At 43.0% G+C, this 24947-nt stretch overlaps 2 protein-coding genes across 10 annotated transcripts in view; one reads left to right on the plus strand and one right to left on the minus strand.

The window, feature by feature from the left end:
* The window catches only part of CSGALNACT1 (chondroitin sulfate N-acetylgalactosaminyltransferase 1), a 353757-nt gene extending 345671 nt beyond the window's left edge, over window positions 1-8086 (plus strand). For all 6 annotated transcript variants that reach the window (XM_019649308.1, XM_019649311.1, XM_019649310.1 and 3 more), the window contains 2 exons: window positions 2634-2715; window positions 6124-8086. In XM_019649308.1, the coding sequence (XP_019504853.1) occupies window positions 2634-2715; window positions 6124-6413 (372 nt within the window). In that variant the 3' untranslated portion in view covers window positions 6414-8086. The remainder of the gene's footprint in view (window positions 1-2633; window positions 2716-6123) is intronic.
* A 7647-nt stretch (window positions 8087-15733) lies between these two features.
* The window catches only part of SH2D4A (SH2 domain containing 4A), a 60092-nt gene continuing 50878 nt past the window's right edge, over window positions 15734-24947 (minus strand). For all 4 annotated transcript variants that reach the window (XM_019649297.1, XM_019649296.1, XM_019649298.1 and 1 more), the window contains 2 exons: window positions 17701-17921; window positions 15734-17218 (listed from right to left, as the gene is read on the minus strand). In XM_019649297.1, the coding sequence (XP_019504842.1) occupies window positions 17126-17218; window positions 17701-17921 (314 nt within the window). In that variant the 3' untranslated portion in view covers window positions 15734-17125. The remainder of the gene's footprint in view (window positions 17219-17700; window positions 17922-24947) is intronic.

The raw sequence follows: 24947 nt of genomic DNA on the forward strand, positions 1-24947 counted from the left end.
ACAGTGGTGGTGCATGAAGACAGTCAGCAAACAGAGAAACAAATGCAACAGGATAATTTCAGAGAGCCTGGTTTATAGAGAAAATAAACCAGATGACAGAGTAGAGAACGACATGGATGGGGAGGGCTGACACGGATGGACCGGGATGATGGCGCTGAGAAATGACATTGGAACAGAGCTCAGTAGCGAGCAGGGAAAGGGTGACCCAGGCAGTGGGGACTGCAGTTGTCCAGCTGTGGAGACCTGTGAGCCTGGTGTGCTGGAAAGGGCACAATATAAGGTGTCTGTATGTAAGGGGCATATGAAGTTGGCGAGGCAGGCAGGGGCCAGGTCATGTGGGGCCTTTGCAGGCTAGAGGTTTCCTTGTGGATCTTATTCTAATTGCATTAGGGAGAATGCAGTAAAAAGCACTGCAGGGCTTTCAATGGCAGCATGCTGTGATCTGATGTACACTTGAGACTGCTCCCTTCCAGCTAGGCTGCTCGTTGAGAGCACCGCTTCAGTTAGTGACTTGGCATGGGGTTGCAGAGGGGGTTGGTAGAACCTCTAATAAATGAACTCTAATAAGTGCGTTCCATCTTGCCCCAACATCACATGCTATGAGCATGACCAACTCAGTTCCCACCAAGGGCTAAATTTCAATGAGCTCTTCAGATAGTGGCTTGCCAATTTTAAAGCTGACGTTAATAAGTGTTTATATAGCTCATTCTCCAGCTCACAAATCAGTTTGTTTCTGTCACACTGTCCCCAGCTGAAGGTCACTCTTCACTTAATTCAGCCTTGCCAGGCACTGCGCTTACTCAGCCCAGTCCTGGGATGGTTACCTCTTACAATCCCCCCTGTCTTCCTTCCAAAGCCCCTACCCATTGTTTTTCCTGCTTGGAGCTTTCTCTTTTTAGGTTCCATATATTTCTCAGCCAAATGTTTGAAGTTTTGGATACTGACACTTCTCTTTGACTCCGTGTTTATTCAGAAGCTTAGAGGATTTGTCTGTGTCCTGCCCTGCAGAAAGGATATTAAGCTATTAGCTGCACCAGAAACAGTGTACCTGGTATGACAGGGATGAAACAAGCCATTTTTAAAAAAAATGACTCAGTGGAGATTTTTACAGACTTTCCTGCCCTGAAAAAACCTTTCCAGTTGATTCTGTCTTGTCACTTGGGAGATATTGTTCTGAAGAAGAATTGGAGAGCATTGTACTGGGGACCACACTAACCCACAAAACCTCTTTGGGTCTTTATTTTCCTTAGGCTGTCCCGATGCGTGCTAACAGTAGTACAAGTGACATCTATAGGTAGGTTGGAGTGAAAATAAGATGGTTTTATAAGTTACAGGGTAAAAGAGTTTTTAAGTTCATCAACCCTGTTGCAAGCCATTTGTCGAATACAATTTAGCCTGTGGTATAGATAAAGGGAAACTTCAGGGAGGTAGAAGAGCAGTAATAGGATAAACGTTTGGATGTTAGAGCTGGAAGAGACCTTAGGGCTGATTTAATTCAACCTCCTCATTTATAGGAAAGGAAATGGAGGCCCTAAGAAGTGAGGGACCTGCCTGAGGCAAAAAAGCCAGCCAGCCAGTGGTCAAGTTGGGACAAGATGCTGGTGCTCCCACCCACACACACTGTTTCTAATTAGCAGTGAACAGCACCAGATGTTCCAGGCAGAAAGTGCAGAAATCCGAGTGGATGGGGACCTGCTGCAGCCTCTCCTCCCCCCCTTTCATCGAGGCACCTATGTTAACTACAAGAATGAATCATGAAAAATAACTATTAAAGTAGGTCCCAAAACCATTCTCAGAATTACCTCAGCCAAAAATATATAAGCAATTTTTTTTTTAAAGTCTTGCTGCTTCAGCAAGTACATTGGAAATTTACTTGCAAAATGAGAGACTGAGCAGGGCCAGGTTTTGCTTTTTAAATACAGTCCCTGCTTGGATGGCCTCTCAGCAGCCCTGTAGCCTGGCACCACTGCCGGTGCTTTTTGGAGCAGTTTGGTTTTAAAATAGTTTAAAGATGAATGGACAGAGTCTTTCTTCAGAACCTGGACTCTTAGTGCCCTTTTCCTCAGCAAGCGAGAGTTTGCAGAGCCGGAGTCACACACTGAAGTCTCGGGTTTTCCTTTTATTCCCTGAGGGGGTCCTGTTTGTGCACTGTGCCAGAGCAGCTGAATTCTGAGTTGTTCTCTATCCCTTTTCTCAACTTCCTGAGCCCTTTGCTGGCTCCCTGCCCAGCCCTGTGTGAGGGGCCGAGGACTCCGATTCTCGCTGGCACTGGTGTGGGGCCAGACACGTAGGTGGCTTTTCCATGGTGCTGCTCAAAAGCTTGCTCTCCAGCGTGTGTGTGTGTGTGTGTGTGTGTGTGTGTGTGTGTGTGTGTGTTTTCATGCCTACACCCTAGAAACATTCCAGCCAGAGGTGCCAAAAATCACAAGTCCTGTTTTGGGACTGGTGAGTTGACTATTCCTAACTGTCTGAAAGGACTCAAATATATCTGCATTTCCCACCCAGGGTTGTGGCTCTGTATCAGGGCTGGGATGGGCTCCCTATTTAACATTGCTCAGACGAGGTTATGAATACTGTCTATTTATGTGACCCATTTTGTCCGTCCCCGTCAAATGACAGTGCTTTCCTTGCAGGTCATAAAGAAGGAAACTGGATTTTGGAGAGACTTTGGATTTGGGATGACATGTCAGTATCGGTCAGACTTCATCAATATAGGTAAGACCAATGGACTTGCAACAAGTCTGCATCTCTACTGCCACCTAGAGGGCAGTGAGAGGTCATGAGGGAATCGTGTCAGGTCCCAGGGAGTCTGGTGGCAAAGGTGGTACCACTTCCTAAGAAAAGGCCTTCCTCTCGTCATGGACTTGAGGCTGGACCAAGAAGGGATTTGAGAGTGTGCAGCACATTAACCCCTATAGTGTCCACCAGTGCCTCTCAGTCACCCCAAATAAGGCACATAACCCGAGGGGAAAAGGCAGCTTGTTGCATAAAGGCAGCTTCTAAGCAAGTCCTCCAGTGCTGCCTTCTTCCAACCTGGTCTGGCTCCTGTGCCCTCTCATGTAGCACATCCTGGGCCTCCACAGTAGGCGGATACATTAAAAAAAAATAAGGGTAACATGGAGAATTTTGGAAAATCACATATCAGAAAAGATGCAGATTTCTCAGCTGAACCTTTGAAAATTCCAGATGTCACTTCGAGCTCTAAGTGTACAGTTGCTGTCAACACACACATGCACATACATGCACACAAACGCGCGCACACACACACAGGTCCCCAGTGCACAGAGAGGAAAGGTCCTTAGGATGCAGTTGAGGAGACCAAGGCTCTCAGAGACAAAGGGATCTCACAGCAAGTGGGGGACATGGTCAGGATGAGAACAGAGTGTCTCCTGTCCCCTTTGGAGATTCCACACCACTTTCCATGGTGGTACTTACTCATGTGTCTCTGGAGGGACTACGATTGTGGCTTATACATGAGCTACAATTATGAATGAACAGGTCAGAAACCTTGATCTCGGGCTTAGGGCTCCCCTGAGCCAGAATGGGGTTGGGGAGGCTCTACTCTCACACAGCATGGAGACCCCCGTCTTCCTGTGGGCCTCCCAGAGCCTGTTCATCTTGCTCTTTGCTGGTCTACCCCACCTCTAGCCAGAGGCCTAAAACTTCTCGTTCTAAGATCAGTTCATCTAGCTGAGTATCCCCAGGTTTTTGTCCAGAGGTGAGATGGTGGTCTGCTGGGACTACGGGACCCTCACAGAAATCACCAGGTTAAAAAAGAAAAAAAAGAAAAGAAAAAAAAGAAAACTTGAAGTGAGTTCTCATAAGAAGCAGCAGAGCTTACCCAGGATGTCGGCCTCTGAGTGGTGGGTGCCCTCAGATACCTGGCAGTGAACCACAGATGTTTTTTATTTCTCTAAGAAATAATTTTAAATGATTATGTGCAACTCAAATTTGTCAAAATGGCATATTTAAAAAAAAAATGACTCAGTGGAGATTTTTACAGACTTTCCTGCCCTGAAAAAACCTTTCCAGTTGATTCTGTCTTGTCACTTGGGAGATATNAGTGAACCACAGATGTTTTTTATTTCTCTAAGAAATAATTTTAAATGATTATGTGCAACTCAAATTTGTCAAAATGGCATATTTAAAAAAAAAATTTCTAAAGGAGATTTCCATTTCAAGAAACTCTGTTTCCTTGCTTTATGTATAGGGAAAGATTATTTTGTGACAATGTATGTTTATCAAATTTATAATACTTTTTTCTAAAGATAGGGCATAGCTATCGGGTTGTTGGAAAAGTCATGACGCATTTTTGCAATGAAAAACATAGAAAAAATACGTCATGACTTTTCCGACCACCCAATATAATTGAAAAACATGGGAATGGCAGGCCAGGAAGGGTGCTCCTCCTCAGTAAGCTGTTGCTATGATGTCAGAATGAATCTTTGGGTCACATCTGTATCCCAGTCATTCTTTGCAACCTTGTATTTATTTGCGTTTTACTTGAGCACCATCTATTTAATAAGTTGTAATGATACCGAAGAAAACAATAAATCAATTACAGGTAACCAAGTTACACTGCTATCTCATTTGGTTGTGACACCTACTTCATTTTTAGATAAAGAAACCAAAATTCAAGAGAGGTAAGAGAACCAAGACTCAAATTCTAGACCCTTGATTCAGAATGGTACAACTTTCTTCACTTACACACCACTGAGAGGCCACAGGTCACTTGTACACATAGCCAGTGGGTGGGGTGGGGTTTTCCCCATGTGTGAGCCCCACTTCCTGTTCCTAACTTCCATCAGAGCAGCACAGCTTGGGGGCTGCAGAGGATAAAGGGGCTGGCTATGGGATAAGTTTGAGAAAAGATGTTGAGAATCACTTCACTGTTTCATGTAAGTGTTGGATACATCACTCAGTGAGAAAGGAACAATGACAAAAGAGATGAGACCAGTGTTTCTTTGCTTCTACTTGGGACATGGTGGGCTTTGGGTTAGGAAAAGATGTGGGGCATCTCAGTTTACAAAGGTGAGAGTTTAGGGGACCATGACTCACTTTATGAAGGAGTCCATTATCAAATGGCACAGATGTTCTGAGTAGAGCGTCACACCTGGCTGGGAGGCCAGGCCCTTTAACATGACTCATTTTACCAGCCTATGGTGGACACACAGCTTTTCAGGGCCACTTTAGTCTCTAAAAGGAAGAGTGCTTTTAGGAGATGTGATTTTTTTTTCATGCTGAGATCCTGTTTTACTCTTTCATGCTGCAAGCCTCTGGTTTATTCCATTTGGTATGGCAGGGGGAGGCAATATTCACACTGAAACACATGAATTGCACTCTGAGGTTTAAAGCTGAAACGTTGGGATACTATTGCAGCTCTTAATCTGAGACTAGGGCTGATCATTAGCATTGCTGATAGCTCCTTTTTTTTAAAAGATTTTTATTGGGGAATTGGGGGATGAGAACAGCTCTGGGGAATTGGGGAAGAGGAACAGACAAGTTGCTGTCTTTTTGTTTTTAGTCTAGTTGTGGAGGACGTTGCTTCACTGGCCCAAGTTGGCATCATTGTTGGGCTCTTCCCGGGGGAGGCAGATCAGTCACCTGGCTTCTGGGCGGCTGCAAATGCTGGCTGCTGTCTACATAATGTAGCCCATGGCAACCCACTGCCACAGGGTCTGCAGCCTACGCCTTCGCCGGCGACTCACAGCAGCCCAGGCTCCAGGTTGAGCTGTTGTTCAGCATCTTAGCTGTAGAGGGCAGTGTCACTGGCCCTCATATGTGGGATCCGAACCGGGGTCCTCTGGCGTCCCAAGCCAGCTCTTAACCAACGCGCCACTCGGCCGGCCCCGCTGATAGCTCTTGAAGGCAGGCAAATGCTGGGGATTCTGTCTGCAGCCTTGTTATCTCCAAGAGTTAGTGCAGGCTGCCATAAAGGTCCTCTCTGAGAATTCTGAGTCCTCTGACCCAGATGGACATTCATAATCTGGAAGGGTGGTGAAACCCAGCTCCCCTAAGAGCTGCTTCTCAAGCAGAGTTCTGTGCTGGTGCAGCTGGGGAAAGCAAGTATAGATCAGGCGATGCAGGCGCAGCATGACTCAGCAGCATGTTCTCTCCTGACAGGTGGGTTTGATTTGGACATCAAAGGCTGGGGCGGAGAGGACGTGCATCTCTATCGCAAGTATCTCCACAGCAACCTCATAGTGGTGCGGACGCCTGTGCGGGGCCTCTTCCACCTCTGGCACGAGAAGCGCTGTGTGGACGAGCTGACCCCCGAGCAGTACAAGATGTGCATGCAGTCCAAGGCCATGAATGAGGCCTCCCACGGGCAGCTGGGGATGATGGTCTTCAGGCACGAGATAGAGGCTCACCTTCGCAAACAGAAACAGAAGACAAGCAGCAAAAAAACATGAACTCCCCGGGACAGATTTGGGGAGATGTTTCATTTTTTTTCCCTTTTGCAATTACCACATGAGTGGCTGCAACAAGGAAAAGATTTCCATAAAGGGCAAAAAAAGGATTTGATTAGTAAGAAATTGGAGAGAGCCTCCAATTTCTGCCTATTTGGCTTTTACGCAGCAGGAATTAAAGTTTCCCACTTTCCCTGCAGATTAGCCCAAATGCCTTTTGTGCAGTGTCTTATAAAGGCCAAATGATTGTGAGACTCTAAGCCTAATGGCGGAAAGGTTTCATTTTGTTTGCAGCAAAGTGAGATCTGTTGTTTTCTATGCTCACTGAAATATTCATGAATTAAGACCAGTTTTATCGAAAGGTTCATTGGAATGAAAGTCAAGTCAATTTCTCCTCATATGAGTGATTATATCAGTAGGGCTCGAGTGTCCAGGAATGCTAAAACATCAGATGGCAGGCAAGGAGACCATGTGAAATTCGAAGATATCTTCATAGCGATCCTTGTGAGTATATTAAGCAGAACCAAACGGACTAAAAAAGAAAAGAAACCATAACTATTGTGTCTTTCTCCTTAAGATTAACCAAAAATAACCTGTTTATCTTTTTGGTTGTAGTTTTAACCACCTTCATTTGTTAATTTTATTTAAAAATGCACCTTTTTTTTTGCTTATGAGTTATATTTTGCTTATTTAATGACGAATTTGCAAGTCTTACTAAGAGCACAAGTTAGCATATACTTTTATATTTTTAAAGAAGATACTTTCAGATACATTATGAGAACTTTCAGTTCAGAGCATCAGACTGATACCATATCAGACTGATACCCATCCCCAGGACATGCCAAATGCTGATCCTATCAGGCACCAAATGTCAGAACTCCATCATAGGGAAGGCGTGGTGTGGGGCTACTGATGGATCAAGACATAAACATACTTTATCTGAAGAGTATTTCTGAAGAGGAGCAACTGAACACTGGAGGGACAGGAAAATACACTTCTACCTTAACAGAAAAGGAGACTCATTCAGACTGGTAGTATCTTCATTAATTCAAAAGTCAGAAAACACGTTTCCTCCTCAGGAGAACCGGGAACCACTTTCTTACCTGTTTAAATAAACCAAAGTATACTGTGTGAACCAAACAATTGCTTTTCAAAGCAGGGTGCTCTTCCTGGCTTCTGGCTTCCATGAGAAGAATTGCAGAAAAATGTATCTTGTGAGAGATCACACCATCTGCCGAAGTCTAGTGGGATGAAAGATTTTGCTGTGTGTTCTCCCACCCCAGTCTAGGGGGAAGTAACTTTATTATTTTTTAAATTAAGCAGTTCTACTCAGTCACCAAGATGCTTCTGAAAATTGCATTTTATTCAAGTTTTCAGCTATTTAAAAAAAATAAATACAGTTAACATTGAGTGGTTTCTACATTCATATGAAAATTATTTATTTATTAGACAGTACCAGATGCATGAGTTAATTATCTCTCTGATTCCTTGTCTTCTGTTTGCCCACAGTCAACTCATTGTTTAAAGGCTTCAAGAACATTCAAGCTGTTGGTGTGTTAAAAAAAAAAATGCATTTGTATTGATTTGTACTGGTAGTTCATAAAATTTAATTAAAACACAAGACATGAATGGAAGGTGACGTTGGACAGCTAATAAAATATGATTTGTGGTTATGATTTCTTCCTGGAGTAAGAATGCCATTTCTTTAGTTTTTGGAAAATAGGCTTTTGTGTATAAGCCAGGGTTTCTCCATCTCGGTACTATGTACATTTTGGGCTAGCGCATTCTTTGTTGTGGGCTGTCCTGTGCACTGTAGGATGTTTAGCAGCATCCCTGGCCTCCACCCGCTAGTTGCCGGGAGCACCTCTCACCAGGCTGACAACCAAAATGTTTCCAGTCATTGCAAATGTCCCCTGGAGGGCAACAACACCCCTGGTTGAGAACAACTGGTCTAGAGGGAGGAGACACCGTAAAGATAAACCTGGTGGTTAATACAATTTACTTGTGCTTTTTATTAGAAGAAGTTGAGAAATTATTTCTAAGGCCCCTTTCGAATCTAATTGTTTCATATTTTCACATTCAGTGGTGATACTAGAGATTCAGGGCCCATGTCTGGTCTTTCTTTCTACCAGTCGTGATGCTTTTGTGGGACTGACCTGCACACTCCTGCCCGTATTCTCCCAGGGTCAGGAGGAGGCATTTCCAACAAGGCTCGCAGCAAGGAGCAACCGCTTTGACTATGGAGTTAGGCAGGTCTAAGCATCTCACAATGATGCAGTCCCAGACTGCATTCTGTGGGCTAACAGGCCACTTGTGTTTGTTTAAATGACATATCACAGATGCCCGAGATAGTGGTTAAGAATTGGGGTTTACAAGTTGCTGAGGGTAGCTGAAAAGAAAACAGCATAATATTAAACTGATTTCTTTCTTTTTAAACCTTAGCCAGTCAAAACAGTTTTATCAAAAGGTAGGTGCCGTCTTAAAGCCCTGCAAGAGGAGATCTGTCTTAGTTTGGGTTTCTCTACCTTAGACTGGGTGGCTTACACAACAAACATTGATTTCGCAAGGTTCTGGAGGCTGGGAAAACCTGGGTCAAGGCTCTGGCACATCCCGTGACTGGTGAGGGCCCCTCTCCCTGTATCCCCACATGGCAGGGAGCAGACAGAGGGCTAGTCTCCTCCTGATCTTAAAAGGAGACTAATCTCATCATGGGGACTCCATTCGAATGCCGTAGTTACCTCCCAAAGGCCCCACCCCCAAATACCATCACATTTGGGCTCAATGTATGAATTTTGCAAGGGCACATTCAGTCCATAGCAGGACCTACCTCTATTCTCTCCCCAACACATATACAAAAGAAGGACTGGTGAAGGCCCCACTGAAACATTATAATTAGGGACTTGAAATTTAACCTTAGACAGCAAAGGAAAGCAGTAATGAACCTGATGCTTGAAGGACCAGTCACATCGCATCTTCTGAAGGGAGGGTGCTGCCAAGGAAGCACTTAGTCTTAGGCTTGTGTTAGGTCCCTTCCAACTCCCTGCACCCTCCCGCTGTTCTTACTGTGTATAAATCGCCTAGTAAATAGCCCCAGTCATTTCACTGGAGCAGAAGTCGCAAATCCAAACCTCACGTCTCCTCCAAGGAGCAGTGTGCTGACGGAGACTAAGGAGATCCAATTGTTAGCCCCTCTTCCCACTCCTAGGTAACTGCAGGTTGCGAGCTTGAAGTCAAGCATGGTGGGAGTATTTACACTATGGAAATTGGCAGTGGGTAAAGGCTACATGCCTTCTCACCCTCTATCCCCCAACCCAATTGTTAACAACCCTGTTGTTAACTATTTACCAGCACACCACTTCCTCCAAGCCACATACCTGTTCTTCTTGGGCCGGTTTTCCCTCCAGTCATCTCCTTTCTAGCCTCTTCTTTGTATTCATAAATGTGGCCAACTTCCTTCTCTCCACACATCAGTGACGAAGACAAAATCAGGCCTAGGACTTTTCAACAGGTGAATAGAACTTCACTCGGACCTATTTTTAAGATTTTGCCTAAACCAAGTAGATAAAATACACAATCCTGAAAAGTAGGAAAATAGTTGCCCAGAACCTAACGTTAATAAAATTTTTTTCAAGGAAAATCTTTCTGTATTATCAGTTCAACGTGGTAGATAATATCATGGCTTTTCCAGCCTGACTGCTGCGTTCAAATTCCACTTGTTTCACTTGCAACACCAGTCATTCAGGGTGAGGAATGCTATCACATTGATACCATAGGATTGCTGTGAAGATTAAATGAGTGAATATGTATGAAGTCTTTGGGACACGTCAGGCACGTGGCAGGTATTCATGTCAATGGCAATTCCCCATGCCCAGCACCACTCATGTATAATTAGGTTATCATGGGTCACACACTCCAGATCATGAACACATCATGTGTGCACTGTTGTCCTTTATTTCTGTCATCCTGAAAACAATTTCAATCTATCTGAAGAAGGGCTACTAGGAGTGTACAATATAATGGCTAATTTCTCCCTTGTATTCCATGCTCAGTAATTTGGAGTTGATGACCCGCCGGGAAATGGAGAGGCACGGGAGGTTCCTGAAGTAAGGATCATAGCCAGGCACTTTATGTACATAACGCCAATCTTCTAAGGTAGGTAATATCGTTACTTCCATTTTCCAGGCGCAGAAAGCCAAGGCTCGGAAATGGTAAGGAACTGGCCTAGAGGCCCGGCATGAAAGTGGCTGGCTCTGGGCTCAGGCATCAATGTCCCATCCCGGCCCAAATCCCGAGGGCTTGAAGGTCCTGGTGGGTGAAGGAGCAGGAGTTTTGGCCTGGGGTGAGTCCAGAGCCTGACCTCTTGAGCCTGTTTCCCACTGTTTCTCTGCTCTCCAGCCCCACCACGGGAATCCCCTGACAATGACTGAAAACTTGCTAACACGGTGATCCAGGAACACGGACGCAAGTTGGCCACCGCCGGCCTCCAGCGGCTGTGCAACTGCCAGCGGGTGAGGGCGCTGAAGTCTTGGAAGCTGGCTGTCGAGCAGGACTCCAAGGAATTAGACGTACACTCTGCCTTGTGTAGGAGGGAGACAGGTGGGAATATTTGCTGTTTGAAAAAGATTTGACATTGTTTCTGGGACTTGATAATGCCCTTGGGGGGGGTCCCTTAGATGGGTGGGTGTGTTTTACTCCCAACACCCATCAAATAACTGGCAGCTTTGTGTGATCCATATTCTGATTAGCTTTACATTTGAATTCAAAGCTGTTTCTCCTGGCAGGACTCAGTGCTTTGTTATTGCTGCCAAAACCTATGGGGACTGTGCCAGTTGGTTGGGGGGTTTGGGTGGTGGTTTTTTCAACACAGAAAATGTTCTCAGTCAGCAGAGGTGCCTTTCAAAATGTCTCTGCTTTACTGATCTTTCGCACACGCCCTCTGGAGCAGTCAACCCCAGTGCCCTGGGCTATGTCTGCCTTGTCTGCTGTTCTCAGGGAGAGGGCACAGGTGGCTGCCAATGGCAAGAAGTGGACACTGTGCTGACTCAGAGCTGTCTCTGCCCAGTCACCCAGAGGTTCAAGGAGAGCCAGGCCGCCTTCAGCAGCCTCTGTCCAGGACTCACCAGGTGTCCTTCGGCCTGGCGGCTAGCTGTGCACCTGGCTTGCCGGCTACAGGCAGTCCCCAGGTGGGATGCTTGGTGATCTGGACTGACTCTTCATCCACCTGAGAGTCAGACACCTTAGCTTGAAATGAGGGGAGTGTAGTACCGCCAGCACCTCCCTCTGCCTCAGCCATTAATCCCTCATTTCCAACCCCTCCCGCTACCAGTCCACTACCAGACCACCCCTTGCCTCCAGTGTTTCAGGAATGCCAACAATACACATCGCCTGGCCTGCTCGGATATTAAACCCCATTTGAAAAGGTTAAGAAAAATAAAAGCTTAAAAATAAATAAGTAAAAATTGAAAACAAGTAGTAAAAGCCTCAAATTCAAAGAAAGGCTAAAGGAAGAAAACATACGTCTTCTTCTAATTATTAGCCTCAAACAGCCATGAAAGAAGCCACACCCCTGGTGTGTGGGGCTGTCAGGAATGGTAGGGAATGGCTTGGTTGGAAGCCTTTTCCAATAGTTCCTGCACACCGCTGAGAGCGCCCCCAGAGATATGGTGCTGGCCACGTTGTTTGGTTGTTGAGGACAGTGCATCTAGGGCTACCGTGACCTTGACTCAGTTGGTGGGAAGACTTCATGAAGGAGCATACTTTCAGCTGAAGAAAAGTAAAAGTTGATTTAGACTGACGTGGGCTTGCCCCCTCCCTGGCAATCTGGCTTAGCATTGGCAATGCATGACCTATTGGGGAGACAGGGCAGTTAAACCCAAGGAGACCCGGGTTTGTAATCTTCTGGTCAAAAAGGGAAGGAAATACTTAGGTTTTGAGATAAGGAATCCCAGAGCAACTGAATCAGTTTGTCAATGGCCAATTTGGGGTAAAGACTGGTCACTGCTAACTTGGGGGCTGTCAAAATCAGACATTAGAGAATGTCCTCTCCATGTCATTTCAAATCCAAACTCAACGAGCCATTTCTCTGCAGGTCAACCGGCTGAATCAACGTTGTGTGATTCATCACTATATCCCTTACTCTTTAAAAGTTTCCGTTTCCCCCTTAAAATTCTTAACAAACGGGCCATTAGGCTACATACGTCATTGGTTACATAAACCGAGTTGATAAAGAGGGAGCGTGGAAAGTGAGATCCCAGCTTTGCTGGACCCACGATTCACTAGGAGTAACTACCATTTGTGGGGAACTTTATATATGTCAGACACTTGACATATTTCTTTTCTAAGCTTCAGAATCTTCAGAATCCAATGGATGACTTTAGTAGCTCCTGTTTCAGAGATAAAGAAACTGACACTCAGACAGGCTTAGTTTTTGTTTTTTGCTTTTTTTTAGATTTCACACCGCTCGTTAATGATGTAACCAGGATCTCACCCCAAACCTGCTGGGCTCTCCCATTACCAAATAATGTGTTTTTACCACACAATAAAAAGAAGGCACCTTTATCATTTAAGCCTCCTGACAGTTTTCAATCTAGGGCAGCAGTAGGAAGTCTAAAGATCCCTGCATAGGGAGATAGGAAAGCATAGCAAGTAAACTGGGAATAGAAGGACGCTTGACCCTTGAACAATATGGCTTGAGCGGCACAGGTCCAGTTATACGTGGATTTTATTTTTTCAATAAATACTGTAAATTTATTTTCTCTTCTTTATGATTTTCTTAACAGTTTCTTTAACTTACTTTAAGAATACAGTATGTACTTATACAAAATATGTGTTAATCAACTATTTATATTATCGGAAAGGCTTCTAGCCCACAGGCAATTAGTAGTTTTGGGGTGGGGTGGAGTCAAAAGTTATACACGATTTTTGACTCCCCAGGGGGTCAGTGCCCCTAACCCCCATACTGTTCAAAGGTCAACTGTACTAAAATCCATACAGGAGGCAGTAAGAGTAGAATTAACACTGCAGAAAATTTAATCTGTGATAATGGAAAAGAAAGAGATGAGAAGTTCTCCTAAAATACAATGGGAAATGATGGAGAGAGGAAAGCAATGAAGATGTGATTACAAAAATGGAAGGCAAAGAAGAGAAATCTAAGTGAGATTTATAGCGACTTTTGAGAGAGGGAAAAGCACAGTTCAAACAGAGTATTATTTAAAGATAAAACTGTAGGAAACTTAAGTTCTAAAAAACAGACCTAAGCAATGCAGTCTGAAATGAAAGCATTTATCATATTTTTGACCAAAATGAAAGCAAAGAGGCCCCACGGAGACACATTCAAGCATGGCCTATCAGTCATTTTTGTTTCCTCTATGCACCAAATGGCAGAAGTCCCAAGGTATATATGTGTGAGGGCCGTAACACCTGTTTGGTCTCTAGTGCATGAAGAAAGCTGCCTCTACAGAAAGTTGTACTTGCAAAAATTTAGGCCATGAATTTTTTTCTTTTCATCTAAAAACAGATTTCAAGCCACATTAGCACATGCCATTACTTTACACTAAAAGGCTGGTTTATTCCAAAGTGTTGGTTCAGATAGGGAATTTTTGGTATAGATGGCCTTGAGATACTTTTAGTGCCCTGTCCATGCCCCATTTCCACTTTTTCTCCTTTTTCTTCTTAACCGTCCTTGTGTTTTTCCTTTTTAGTGTAAGGTTTCAGCCTACTAATACTGTTTGACATGGCTTAGCACTGCTGGTGACACTGAGAGACGAAGTAAATTTTTTGTGCATCCCACTGCAGGAGGGTAGGCCAGGATGCCAGAACCAGGGAACTCACAGGTGATCTGATGGAGGTTTGATGGGTATATGAGGGTCTTGCAGTTGGGAGGTGGCAGCCAGAGAGTCTGGGATGACTGTAAGAGGAGATTCCAGAATCTTAGTGAGGGAGCTGAGGCAGAGAAGAATCACCATGGTCAGGGAGTGGCATTGGGTTACAGTCCCAAAGAGGTAGGCAGGTTGGAGTACCTGGGATCAGGGAACATGACATAACATAAGAGGAACATCCCAGACCAAGATGCCTGGGGCAGGCAGGTTATGGTTCTGGGCTTGTTGAGGCAACAGAAGGAGGGGACCAAGGTCAGGGTTTGGACAGCATTGCCTTAGGCCATAGCTAGGGTCAGACACAGAGAGACCAAGTCTAATAGCAGAGCTAGGATAAGAATTCAGGCCTCTTCAACCCCATTTAATTGTAACCAATTTCTGACTCCTGTAAACCATTCTCCTTCCCTAAGACTTTCAGGTTTACTCCTCACCATCATATCATCAAACACTGAACAGTTTATTCTTCTGAGTGTCAGTAACCAATAGGGTAAAATAGTATAAAACTCAAATCTGCTTTTCCTTGTAATATTAGGTTAATTCGGTCAGGCCATTTCCTGTTTTGTAAGTTCCTCCAGTAGGATGTCACTTAGAGTGGTTATATCTGGATGTAACTGTACTTACTTTCCCCCAAATAATTTTAGGCAGAGGGTAATGCTGGAATCTTACATGTCTTCATAATTATTAGTGACTATAGGGTACTTTTCTATTCATTCCAAAACCTTAAGATTTCAGAACTAGATGAAAATAATAAAGATCACCTCGTTAAAACACCGTATTTCATTGTAAGCAAAAACTTAGGCTCAGAGAGATAAAGGGACCGATCCAAGATCACACAGCTAATGGTGGGAAGAGATAGGAACAGAATAAAAACTTCTGACTTCCAGCCCTGTGCTATCTGTGCAAATCCATGTCATGACTGTTGAGACACATGACTGTTGAAATAAAAGCTGAGAGACAGATTCTCTCAGAAAATTGTCTAGTTGAAAGTTGTCCCTCAGACAATAGAAACCACATGGGACATTTCAAGAAACACCTAACAGCGATCTGTGTTTAAAAGCTTTCTCATTAAAGCGCACATACACACACACACACACACACACACACACACACACACACACACACCCATACACCCATGAAGACTCACACACATACATGCACACCCATGCACCCTGTCCTCGGCTCTGGTGACATTTTACACTATCAGTGAGTATTTTACACAACCAACAACCTCATGAACAAACTGCTGGCACCTTCTGCTTCCCTTAAAAGAATGCTGACACAGGCCGGAAGTGTGAGTAAACCTCCATCTTCCCAGAAGAGTGACTCAGTGTCTCCTTGGTCAGGTTGTCCCCCTTATTGGGGCTGGAGGTTGGGGTTGGGGTGCAGTGGGGCATAATATTCCTGACTGAGCAAACCCTCACCCCAGAAATGAACAGAGCCAGTGAAAGGTTATTCTCATCTCTGATTTTTTTTCATTATGAGGAGGGCGGAATGTATATCAACAAACAGTATATAATGCATAACAGGTGCTGTAATTACACAAACTTCTGTATTAGTTTCCTAGAGCTGCTATAACAAATTACCATAAACTCAGTGGCTTAAGACAACATAAATTTATTTTCTCATAGTTCTGGAAGCTAGGAGTCTGACAACACGGTGCCAGCGGGGCCGCATCCCCTTCTACGCTGTGGGGAGAATCTGTTCCATTCTACTCTCCTGGTTTCTCAGGCTGCCAGCGATCCTCGGGTAGTCCCTGGCTTGCATCTCGCCAATCTCTGCTCTGCCATCCCATGTCATCTTCCCTCTGCACATGAGTCTCTGTTTCCAAACTCCTCTGTCCTCATAAGGACGCCAGTCTCAGATTATGGGGCCCACTCCACTCCAGTATGACCTCATCTTAACTTGATCACATCTGCAAAGACTCTATTTCCATATAAGGTCACATCCACAGGTACGGGGGTTAGGACTTCAACATATTGTTTTTGGGGACACAACTCAACCCACAATACTACAAGAAGTAGTATCCACACAGCTCACTGTTCTGTTCGTGTCTGTCACCTCTAATAAGTAACACCTCACGTGAGCCTGTGCTCCTTCCTTGGTGGGCCCTTGAGTAGAGCCAAAGTAGACAGGGCCAGCGGGGTCCTGCTTTTCCAGAAGGAGGAAACAAGCTCATCGATGCTTTCTCATTCTCTTGCAGTCCATAGTATTTTTGTACACGTTAAGCCTCTCATCTTACATTTTAAAACTCATTCAATTTACACTCCCAACTTTGTTTTTCTATCTATGTCTCTTACTTAACATCCTGGCACCAACATGCACAATAAGTGAAGTGTGTTTGGAGGGTCATCTCAGCCATCAGTAAAAGCTTTTTTCCAGCTTTGCAAAGCCAGCATGAAACTTTATATATACAGAACCCTGAGACTTTTGAGATGATGCAAAGAGGGAGTGCAGAGGTCATGAAATAATTCCCATGAATTATAAACCTGCTGGTTTCTGAAGTACAACTTCATTCCTAAAAGGTTTCAATTTCTTCTTTGTTCATTTTATCTTACATACATTATTAAGGTTGTATCCTTCATTTTAGGTAGTTGCTGAAATTAGGAATCATCTCCCTTTACTTTTTGGAGTGCATACAATGCAGTGGTAATTTCCTCTTATTTTAAACTCCAGTATTTGTGCAGAAGAGACATTCCCATAGGATCCCAAGGATACTTTCAGTTGATCAGTATTGGCTCTGCTGCAGGGTGATTTTTGGCCTCACACACGAATGTCCATTTCAGCAGTGTTTGTCCGGAGGAAAGCCCAGCTGGAAGCGGCGGGATGACGCAATGCGGGCTGTCACTCGAAGAGCTCCAGGTAGTCGTGAGGCTGGACCCGCTGACCACAGGGGTACAGAAGGTACTCATACCCGAGGGACGTGATGGGTTCCATCTGTGAATCAGACGGCACAGGTCAGGCTGGTCAGGTTGTTAAGATAATATACATAATGATGTCATGCCATTCTTACCTCCTCAGAGTACATAACTTCCTGCCTACCTATGACTGACACAAAGCTTTATCGATTTATGAGACTATTAAAAGAGGTTTTCCTTATCCACAAACTGTCGTGTATGCTCCCTCCCATCCATGCTCCATTCTAACTTAAGAGTGTGCTCAGATGTGATCAGTATATACACAAGTTTATTAGCATCTCCTATATGCTCTGTCCCAGTGGGGTCTCCCTGAGTATTTGCGAAGGAACTGGGCTCAATGGTAAAGGAAATACAATTAAGAATCCTGATTATCAGTTGGAATTATCAAAGACTCATCCCCCATTACGTGTCTCAATCATTTTTCTTGTAATTGCCTTTCCCTGTTAGAGCTGCTGCAGGACAATGGTTCACAGAGCAAATTAAGTGTGTGCATTGTCTCACCCTGTGATATTCCACCAAGTCGGCCAGGGTGGCATGCTGCAGCTGGTCCACACCCAGGAAGCTGTAGGAGTCCATAGAAGCATCTATAAGGAAATGTTTGCAGCCCTCCAGAGACAGGAAGGACAGGGCATAGCCTTTGATCTTTTCACTGACTCGGATCAGAAAACTGCCCGGCATACATGTGTTCAGAAGGTCTTCTGCTCTCTTTACTGTGAGAATCCCTGTGGGAAAGAAAAGCAGGTATTTCAGCCAAATCATTTCCAAAACACTCTCTGTTAAACATGGCTGTGTGGATAAAGTTTAGGAAAAATAAACGCAGCTTTATGTCCATTTTGGGCTTCTCAGGAATACAGTAAAGTATCATTTATCTTCTGGTATTTGGTAACTGGGTAGGGAAGGTTACATAAGTAAATGGATAGTATAAACGAGAGCATAAATGTTTAACCTTCAGAAGAACTCATTTCCACGTATCACCCAGTTATAACAACACAGGGGTCAGATGACTTCTGAGTCTGGCTGGACCCTTGACAGCTATCCTGGGAGTATTTATTAGATCTGGAAGGGGTCCTGAAGATGCCGTCCTGTTTACTGACGAGAACCATATGGCCTAGGGAATGATCCTACTTGGTCTAGAAGAGTGGTTCTCAACCAGGGCAATGTCTACGAGACATGTTAGGTTGTCATGGGCAGGAGGTGAGGGTGAGGGCGTCGGTGCTACTGACGTCCAGTATTTAGAGGCCAGGGATACTGCTAAACATCCTCCAGTGCACAGGACAGCCTCGCACTACAGAGAATTATCCAGCCCAAAATCTCAACAGTGCTGAGGTTGAGAAGCTCTGGTCTAGGAGTCAGCAAGTTAGTAATAGAACCAGTATGGACACAGGTCTACAAAATGCCCTCTGCTGTAGCTACTCCTAAACGATGCTCATTGGCATAAAAGAATAAAAGGGTGTGTATCTTTACATACCAGGGGTGCCAAAAAATGTATACACGTGGACACTTTGGCCAATGCTGCTCAAGCCGTAATTCACCATAATCAGAAGTGTCTGGACACTGAAGGTAACCACTTTGAGCACCTCTTGTAATCGCAGAAGTCAAATGTGACTTGTATTCATCTTTTGTTATTGGTATATATTAAGTATTACAATTTTAATACAGTTTTTTCCTTTTTAAAAATGTGTATACATTTTTTGGCACCCTTTGTATATATACATATATCTTCATATATATTCAAAGGAATGAAACTCTTCATATATATGAATACACACACACACACACACACACACACACACACACAGGGACTGCACATGTGTCTGTGTGTATACAGAGGATGCCCAAAAATGTATACACATTTTAAGAAAGGAAAAAACTGTATTAAAATTGTAATACTCAACATATACCAATAACAAAAGATGAATACAAGTTATATGTATACATTTTCTTGGCAACCCCGGTATATACATATATATATGGAGATATATATCTTCATATACAGCTATCTCTTTGTGTGTGTGTGTGTGTGTGTGTTTGTGTGTGTGTGTGTGTGTGTGTGTTTGTGTGTGTGTGTGTGTGTGTGTATGGTTTAAGTGCCTCATGAATTCACACTAATCCAGACCAGACTTTTCCCCAATTGGTCAAAACTCATTAGGTTTGGTTCATATTCCAGATTTCCCTTCTTATTCCTATTGTAATTCTTCAGATGAATCAGTAATGTTATAAAACATATAGAAAGTACACAAACACATCTTGGAAAGATGGTGAAGTCATTGAATTATTCAGTGAGCTCTGATTTGGGAGTGAGGAGCAGCGTTCTCCTATGTTCCTTTTCATCCCAGCAGACAGAAGCCCTTACCTTCTCCCATAACTGATACTCAGTATCTTTTTATTAGATAAAAAGAAAGAGCCTCCTGATGAAGAGGCAATGAATATCACAGCCCTTTAGTTTTGTTGTTAAGTTAATTGAGAATTGAGCCCCAATTATCCAGAGTAAAACATAAAAATAAAACCATTTCTATTTTCTGTTTTGTAAGTAGACCTTTAATAAATGGAGGATTTAAAAAATCACCTTTCTCCCCAGCCAAGACCAATGACCAGTTCTTCTCCTGCCTTCTCTTCTCCCATGCACCATCCAGGAGGCCCCAGAGTCTGTACCTCAAAGTTGCCGCGCATGAGGTTCAACCCCAGACAGTCACGGGGGTGAGAACTGGGGCTGATGAAAAGGCCTGGCAGTTCTCCCACTCACAGGCAGGACTTGTCCCTGAAATATAAGGAGACTTATGGCCTCCCTTCTAGGGCCACCAGCTCTACCACATTCACGCCCAGCAGGGTTAGTGGTGCCTACGCATGCGCTCCATCACATCTAGTAGCTTTTCTGCCCTTTCTCTTACAAGACCAAGCTGCTATTAATAGAAACTGCGGGCACCGTGGATGCTGAGTGAGCCTGTTGGGTCAGCTGCACTGTCCATTGTAGGGGCTCAAAAGATACCTCTAGAAGCTCTGACAAATACAGACTGCGGCTTCTGTTTGCCTGTTTTATCTTTCTAAACCCACCTGGTCCCACTGATAAATTACAGACAACTGTAAATTGAAACAAGGAAGCAGGTAACCAGCCTGCCCAGGGACTACACATGACCCAGGCGTGAAGACTCTGGACTTGACTGTCTGTGAAACCAGAGCTATCTTTCACTGACACTGGAAACACGCTGATAAACCATGAGTGGAGGAGAAGCGGCATTCTGGGAAAACGTTCCTCTTCCTTCCCAGACTTACTGACTCTGAAATCCCAAGTGACTTCAACAGATGGGACTGAATGTTATCCAGATGGATCTGGATTCCTAAAATGACAGCTTTTCTGGAAAATTATAACCAAACCTGCGTTAAGGTCAACTTCCTTTTATAATCAGGTCACACAGTACCTGTAAATCAAACTGCCTGAAGCCTGTCAGTCTGTATTTATTGCCCATTATGCCGGATCTTGGCACCATCTCATCTCCAGAGACACCAGAACATGATAAGACGATTTTGTGGCAAATCACAGGTCATAACGGAGATGCCTTGCACACAGTGGTGCTGACGGCAGCTTCAGAAGGTAGGTGCTATGGAGGCTAGACTTTGTTCTTTCTGGTTTAAATAGAGATTTTTTTTGTTTTGTTTTGTTTTTAAAGCAGCTTGAGATATAATTTCCATATGAAAAAATTAAACAATTTTAAGTGTGCAATTTGATTGGTTTTGACAAATGTACAGTTGGGTAACCACCACCACAATCATAATATAGATTGCATTTCTATTACCCCAAATGCTTGTGGCCTTGAGGCATTTTATTAAAGGTTTGAATGTTAAATATCTGCTTCTTGGAATTCTACTTGGGAGTGAGCAATGTAGTGTCCAGACAAAAGCATGCTTTTTCCTTATTCTCCCAGGTGGGGATGGGGCAAAACGTATGCTGAGTGAAGTCTCCTTGACACTTCTACTGCACCACTGACTGAGATTTAGTGAACTAATTCATTTATTGGAGAAACAAATCTCAGTGGTATTATTATTCACCAAATTAAATCTCACAAGTTAAATAAAAAGCACGATATTCCCATTATGTTACTTGTCAGACTCTAATGCTGTGGCATTAGAGTTAAAGAGACGTGGGCCTGAATGTTGACTCTGCCACCACTAGTAGTAGAAGCATGGAAAAAAACTTAACATCTTAGTTCCTAAGTTCTTATTCTATAGTGGGAATAAAAATTACTTCCTTTAAAGTCCTCAATCTAATGCTTGGCACATAGTAGGCCCTCAAAAAATTACCACTCTAACAGAATCTTCTGACAGACAATTAGAATTAATAAGAGACTTCAATGGTGTCACTGGATTCAAAATTAAAATATAAAAAGATGGTTTCTTTACACCACCACCAACTACTTATATAATTTTTAAAATTAGTTTCAGGTGTGCAAAACAATGTACTAGTTAGACATTTATACCCCTCACAAAGTGATAACTACTTATATAATTTAAAAAACCCTTTTCCCAATAGAAACAACAACACTGTAAGGACATGGGACTAAATATAATTTGCTTTTTTTTTTGGTAAAGGTGCACATTCTGTATGGGGAATTTATTTAATGATTTAAAAAGAAATGTAAGGAGAAATTTATCATGTTCATGAGTGGAAAGATACAATAACATAAAGAAGGCAATTATCTCTCCAAATGAATCTACAAATTCAACAAAATCCCAACAAAGGTTTTAAAACTTGATATATTGCTCCAACAAGCCATGTGAGCATATAAGGGGGCCAAAGAGAGTTAAGTCAATTTCTAAGAAGTAGGAAGAAGGAGAAATTGCCCTCCTAGATATAAAGAATTATTATAACTCTATAGTAATCCCCATATACAGGATCTTGGTAAACAGCAGAAGTAGCAATACAGATCAGTGGAGAAAGGTAGGACTATTAAATGAATGATGTTGGGACAATTGGTCTCTCATATGAAAAAGAATAAATTAGGTTTCTATATCACACATCATATACAAAAATAAACTACAGGTGGATTGTGATTTATACAACAACTAAAACCCAAAAAGGAAAAATAGCTAAATCAACCTAATTGAAATGAAAAACTTTTATATCTCAAAATGTGCCAAAAAGTGAAAAGACAAATCACAGACTAGGAGATGAATGAGCAAGAAGGAATTCTGCCAGCGGACATCCTTTTACCTTGAGCTGCCAGTCTTCCCTGTGTCTCCAGCCTACCGGCCCACCCAGCAGTCATGTGAGTCAATTCCTTAAGAGGTTGGCTATGAGGAGAACAGTTTCAGGAACAGTAACTGCAAAGGTCCTAAGGAAGGGACAGTTGTGCATCAGGAGCAGAAGGGAGACATGTGGTGGAGAGCAGTGAAAGAGGCAGGGAATGTGGTTTGAGATGAGTCTGAAGCAGCGTCAGGGGCAGAACAAGTAGACTCTTGTGGCCACAGGGAGGAGTTTGGGTTTTACGGTCATTGCAGTTTATGTTGAGGACAGGGGACAGCAGAGGAAAGATGGAGACTAGTTAGGAGGCCAGACGAGAGACTGACATAGTTGATCTGGGTTATTCACGTTATGATAAAGTCCAGAATTTTTTCCCACTGAAGGGTCTTAGCAGGGCATGATGCTCTAGGACATACATTGAAGTATTTTCAACAGTCCTCCCAAATGACTGTGAGGAAAACATATCCAAATTAACTAACATTAATTTGCATAGTATTAACACATTGTGGACCAGTGATGCAGATTTGCGTCTATCCATTACAGCTGTGCAAGACAGTGACACAAATCTGTGTTTTTAACACACGCTTAGTTTCCATGCACTAGACACGTAACTACGCAATACATGGAGTCTTTGAATGGTCCTGCTGACAAATGTTCATAGAAACACAACCTCACTCAGAGTTAATGATTTGTGATAAATATAGAGAACAAACAGCTCTGTATTTTCCTCTGTTGATCTGCTCTGCATTTAGTCAGCATTCAGATTTCAACCACTTTACACCCACGATGGAAAGACATAGTTTTACGGGAAAAAATATCTTACAGAAGATGAAATTTCAGCGGAATTGTTGGCGGACACATTATCTGATGTTCCTGACAACGCTGATCGTGACAGTGAAAATGACAGTGATTCTTCTATTATTGGAAATAGGCAAAACAAAATTGTGCATCCTTTACCGAGTTACAGTGACAGTGAACAAAGAGCAAACGAAAGTGACGATGATGATGATACTAGATTTGGCGGTTTCCACGTGGGTAAAAACAGATAAAATACCAAATTTAGGGCCATTTACCAGAAACCCAGGGATGAAACAAATTCCCTCTGACCCGACGAAAGTATCACAAGTAACAGGACTCTTTTTTAGAGACAGATTCTTTGATATGTTGTGTGAGGAAACGAATCTATATTACTTACAAAATCAGGAAAAGTATGTTATTGGTTCTAAGGGGTTGAAATGGTCAGATGTTACTGTAGCAGAAATGAAAGAATTTTTTTCAATAATTATTCTAATGGGGAAAGTCAGGAAAGATAACCTAAAGGATTATTGGCCTACGGATCCATTTTTAGATACTCCTATTTTCAGGAAACTTATGAGCCGTAATAGATTTGAACAAATTTGGTGCTGGTTACATTTCAACAACAATGAACTTCTGCAACAATCAGCTAACAGGCTTTTCAAAATTTAACCCTTATTGGATTTTTTCCTTGAAAGACTTCAGACTATTTATAAGCCAAATCAACTTTCCTTAGATGAAGCAATGATTCCTTGGAGGGGTAGGCTTCGTATACGAACATATAACCCAGGTAAACTTATAAAGTATGGCTTACTTGTTCGTATGGTCACAGAAAGCACCTCAGGCTATATCTTGAATTTAGAAATTTATGCTGGTGAAGGAAAAAAAATTACAGGAAACTATTTTCACCCTTTTGGAACCTTATCTTGATCAAAATTACCATTTCTACCAAGACAACCATTAAAATCATGCAATTGCTGAAGCTGTCCTTTCAAGACAAATTAGAATATATGGAACAATCAGAGTGAATAGGGGTCTTCGTCCAGAAATGAAAAACTAATCACAGTCTCTAAAACGTGGCGAAACCACATTCAGGAGAAAGGGTGAAACTCTTCTTCAATCCTGGAGGGATACTCGTGTGTTCAACACGATTTCCACAATTCACGATTCAACAATGGTTGATGTTCCACAGAGAAATGAAGAAGTAAAGAAAAAAACCTATTTGTATTTTTCAGAATAATATGTTCATAAAGGGTGTCGATAGGGCAGATCAGTGCTTGTCTTATTATTCTCTCTTGAGAAAAACAGTAAAGTGGCCAAAGAAAGTTGCATTTTGGCTTATAAATTGTGCACTTTTCAATTCTTTTTGAATCTATCAAAAACTGAACCCTACATCAAAAATGAGATATGAAGAATTTCTGCTATAAGTGGCAAAAGACTAGGCTACAGATAAGGTGGAGGCAGACTCAGACACAGACACAGCACACCCAGGAATATCAACCCAAACCCCTCATATGCCTCATGAGGACCCCCGCCCTGGGAGACTTTCAGGTGATACGTGCAAACATGTGCTAGAGAAAACGGTTGGAAGTGAATGGGGTAAAAGAAAATATCCTGCTAGGAGGTGCCATATTTGTGCTGCCCACAAAAAAAGAAGTGAAACTCGGTACATCTGCAAATTCTGCTTAGTTCCACTCCACAATGGGGAATGTTTCCA

Source organism: Hipposideros armiger, unplaced genomic scaffold (genome assembly GCF_001890085.2).
Source record: "Hipposideros armiger isolate ML-2016 unplaced genomic scaffold, ASM189008v1 scaffold_131, whole genome shotgun sequence".
Taxonomy (NCBI): domain Eukaryota; kingdom Metazoa; phylum Chordata; class Mammalia; order Chiroptera; family Hipposideridae; genus Hipposideros; species Hipposideros armiger.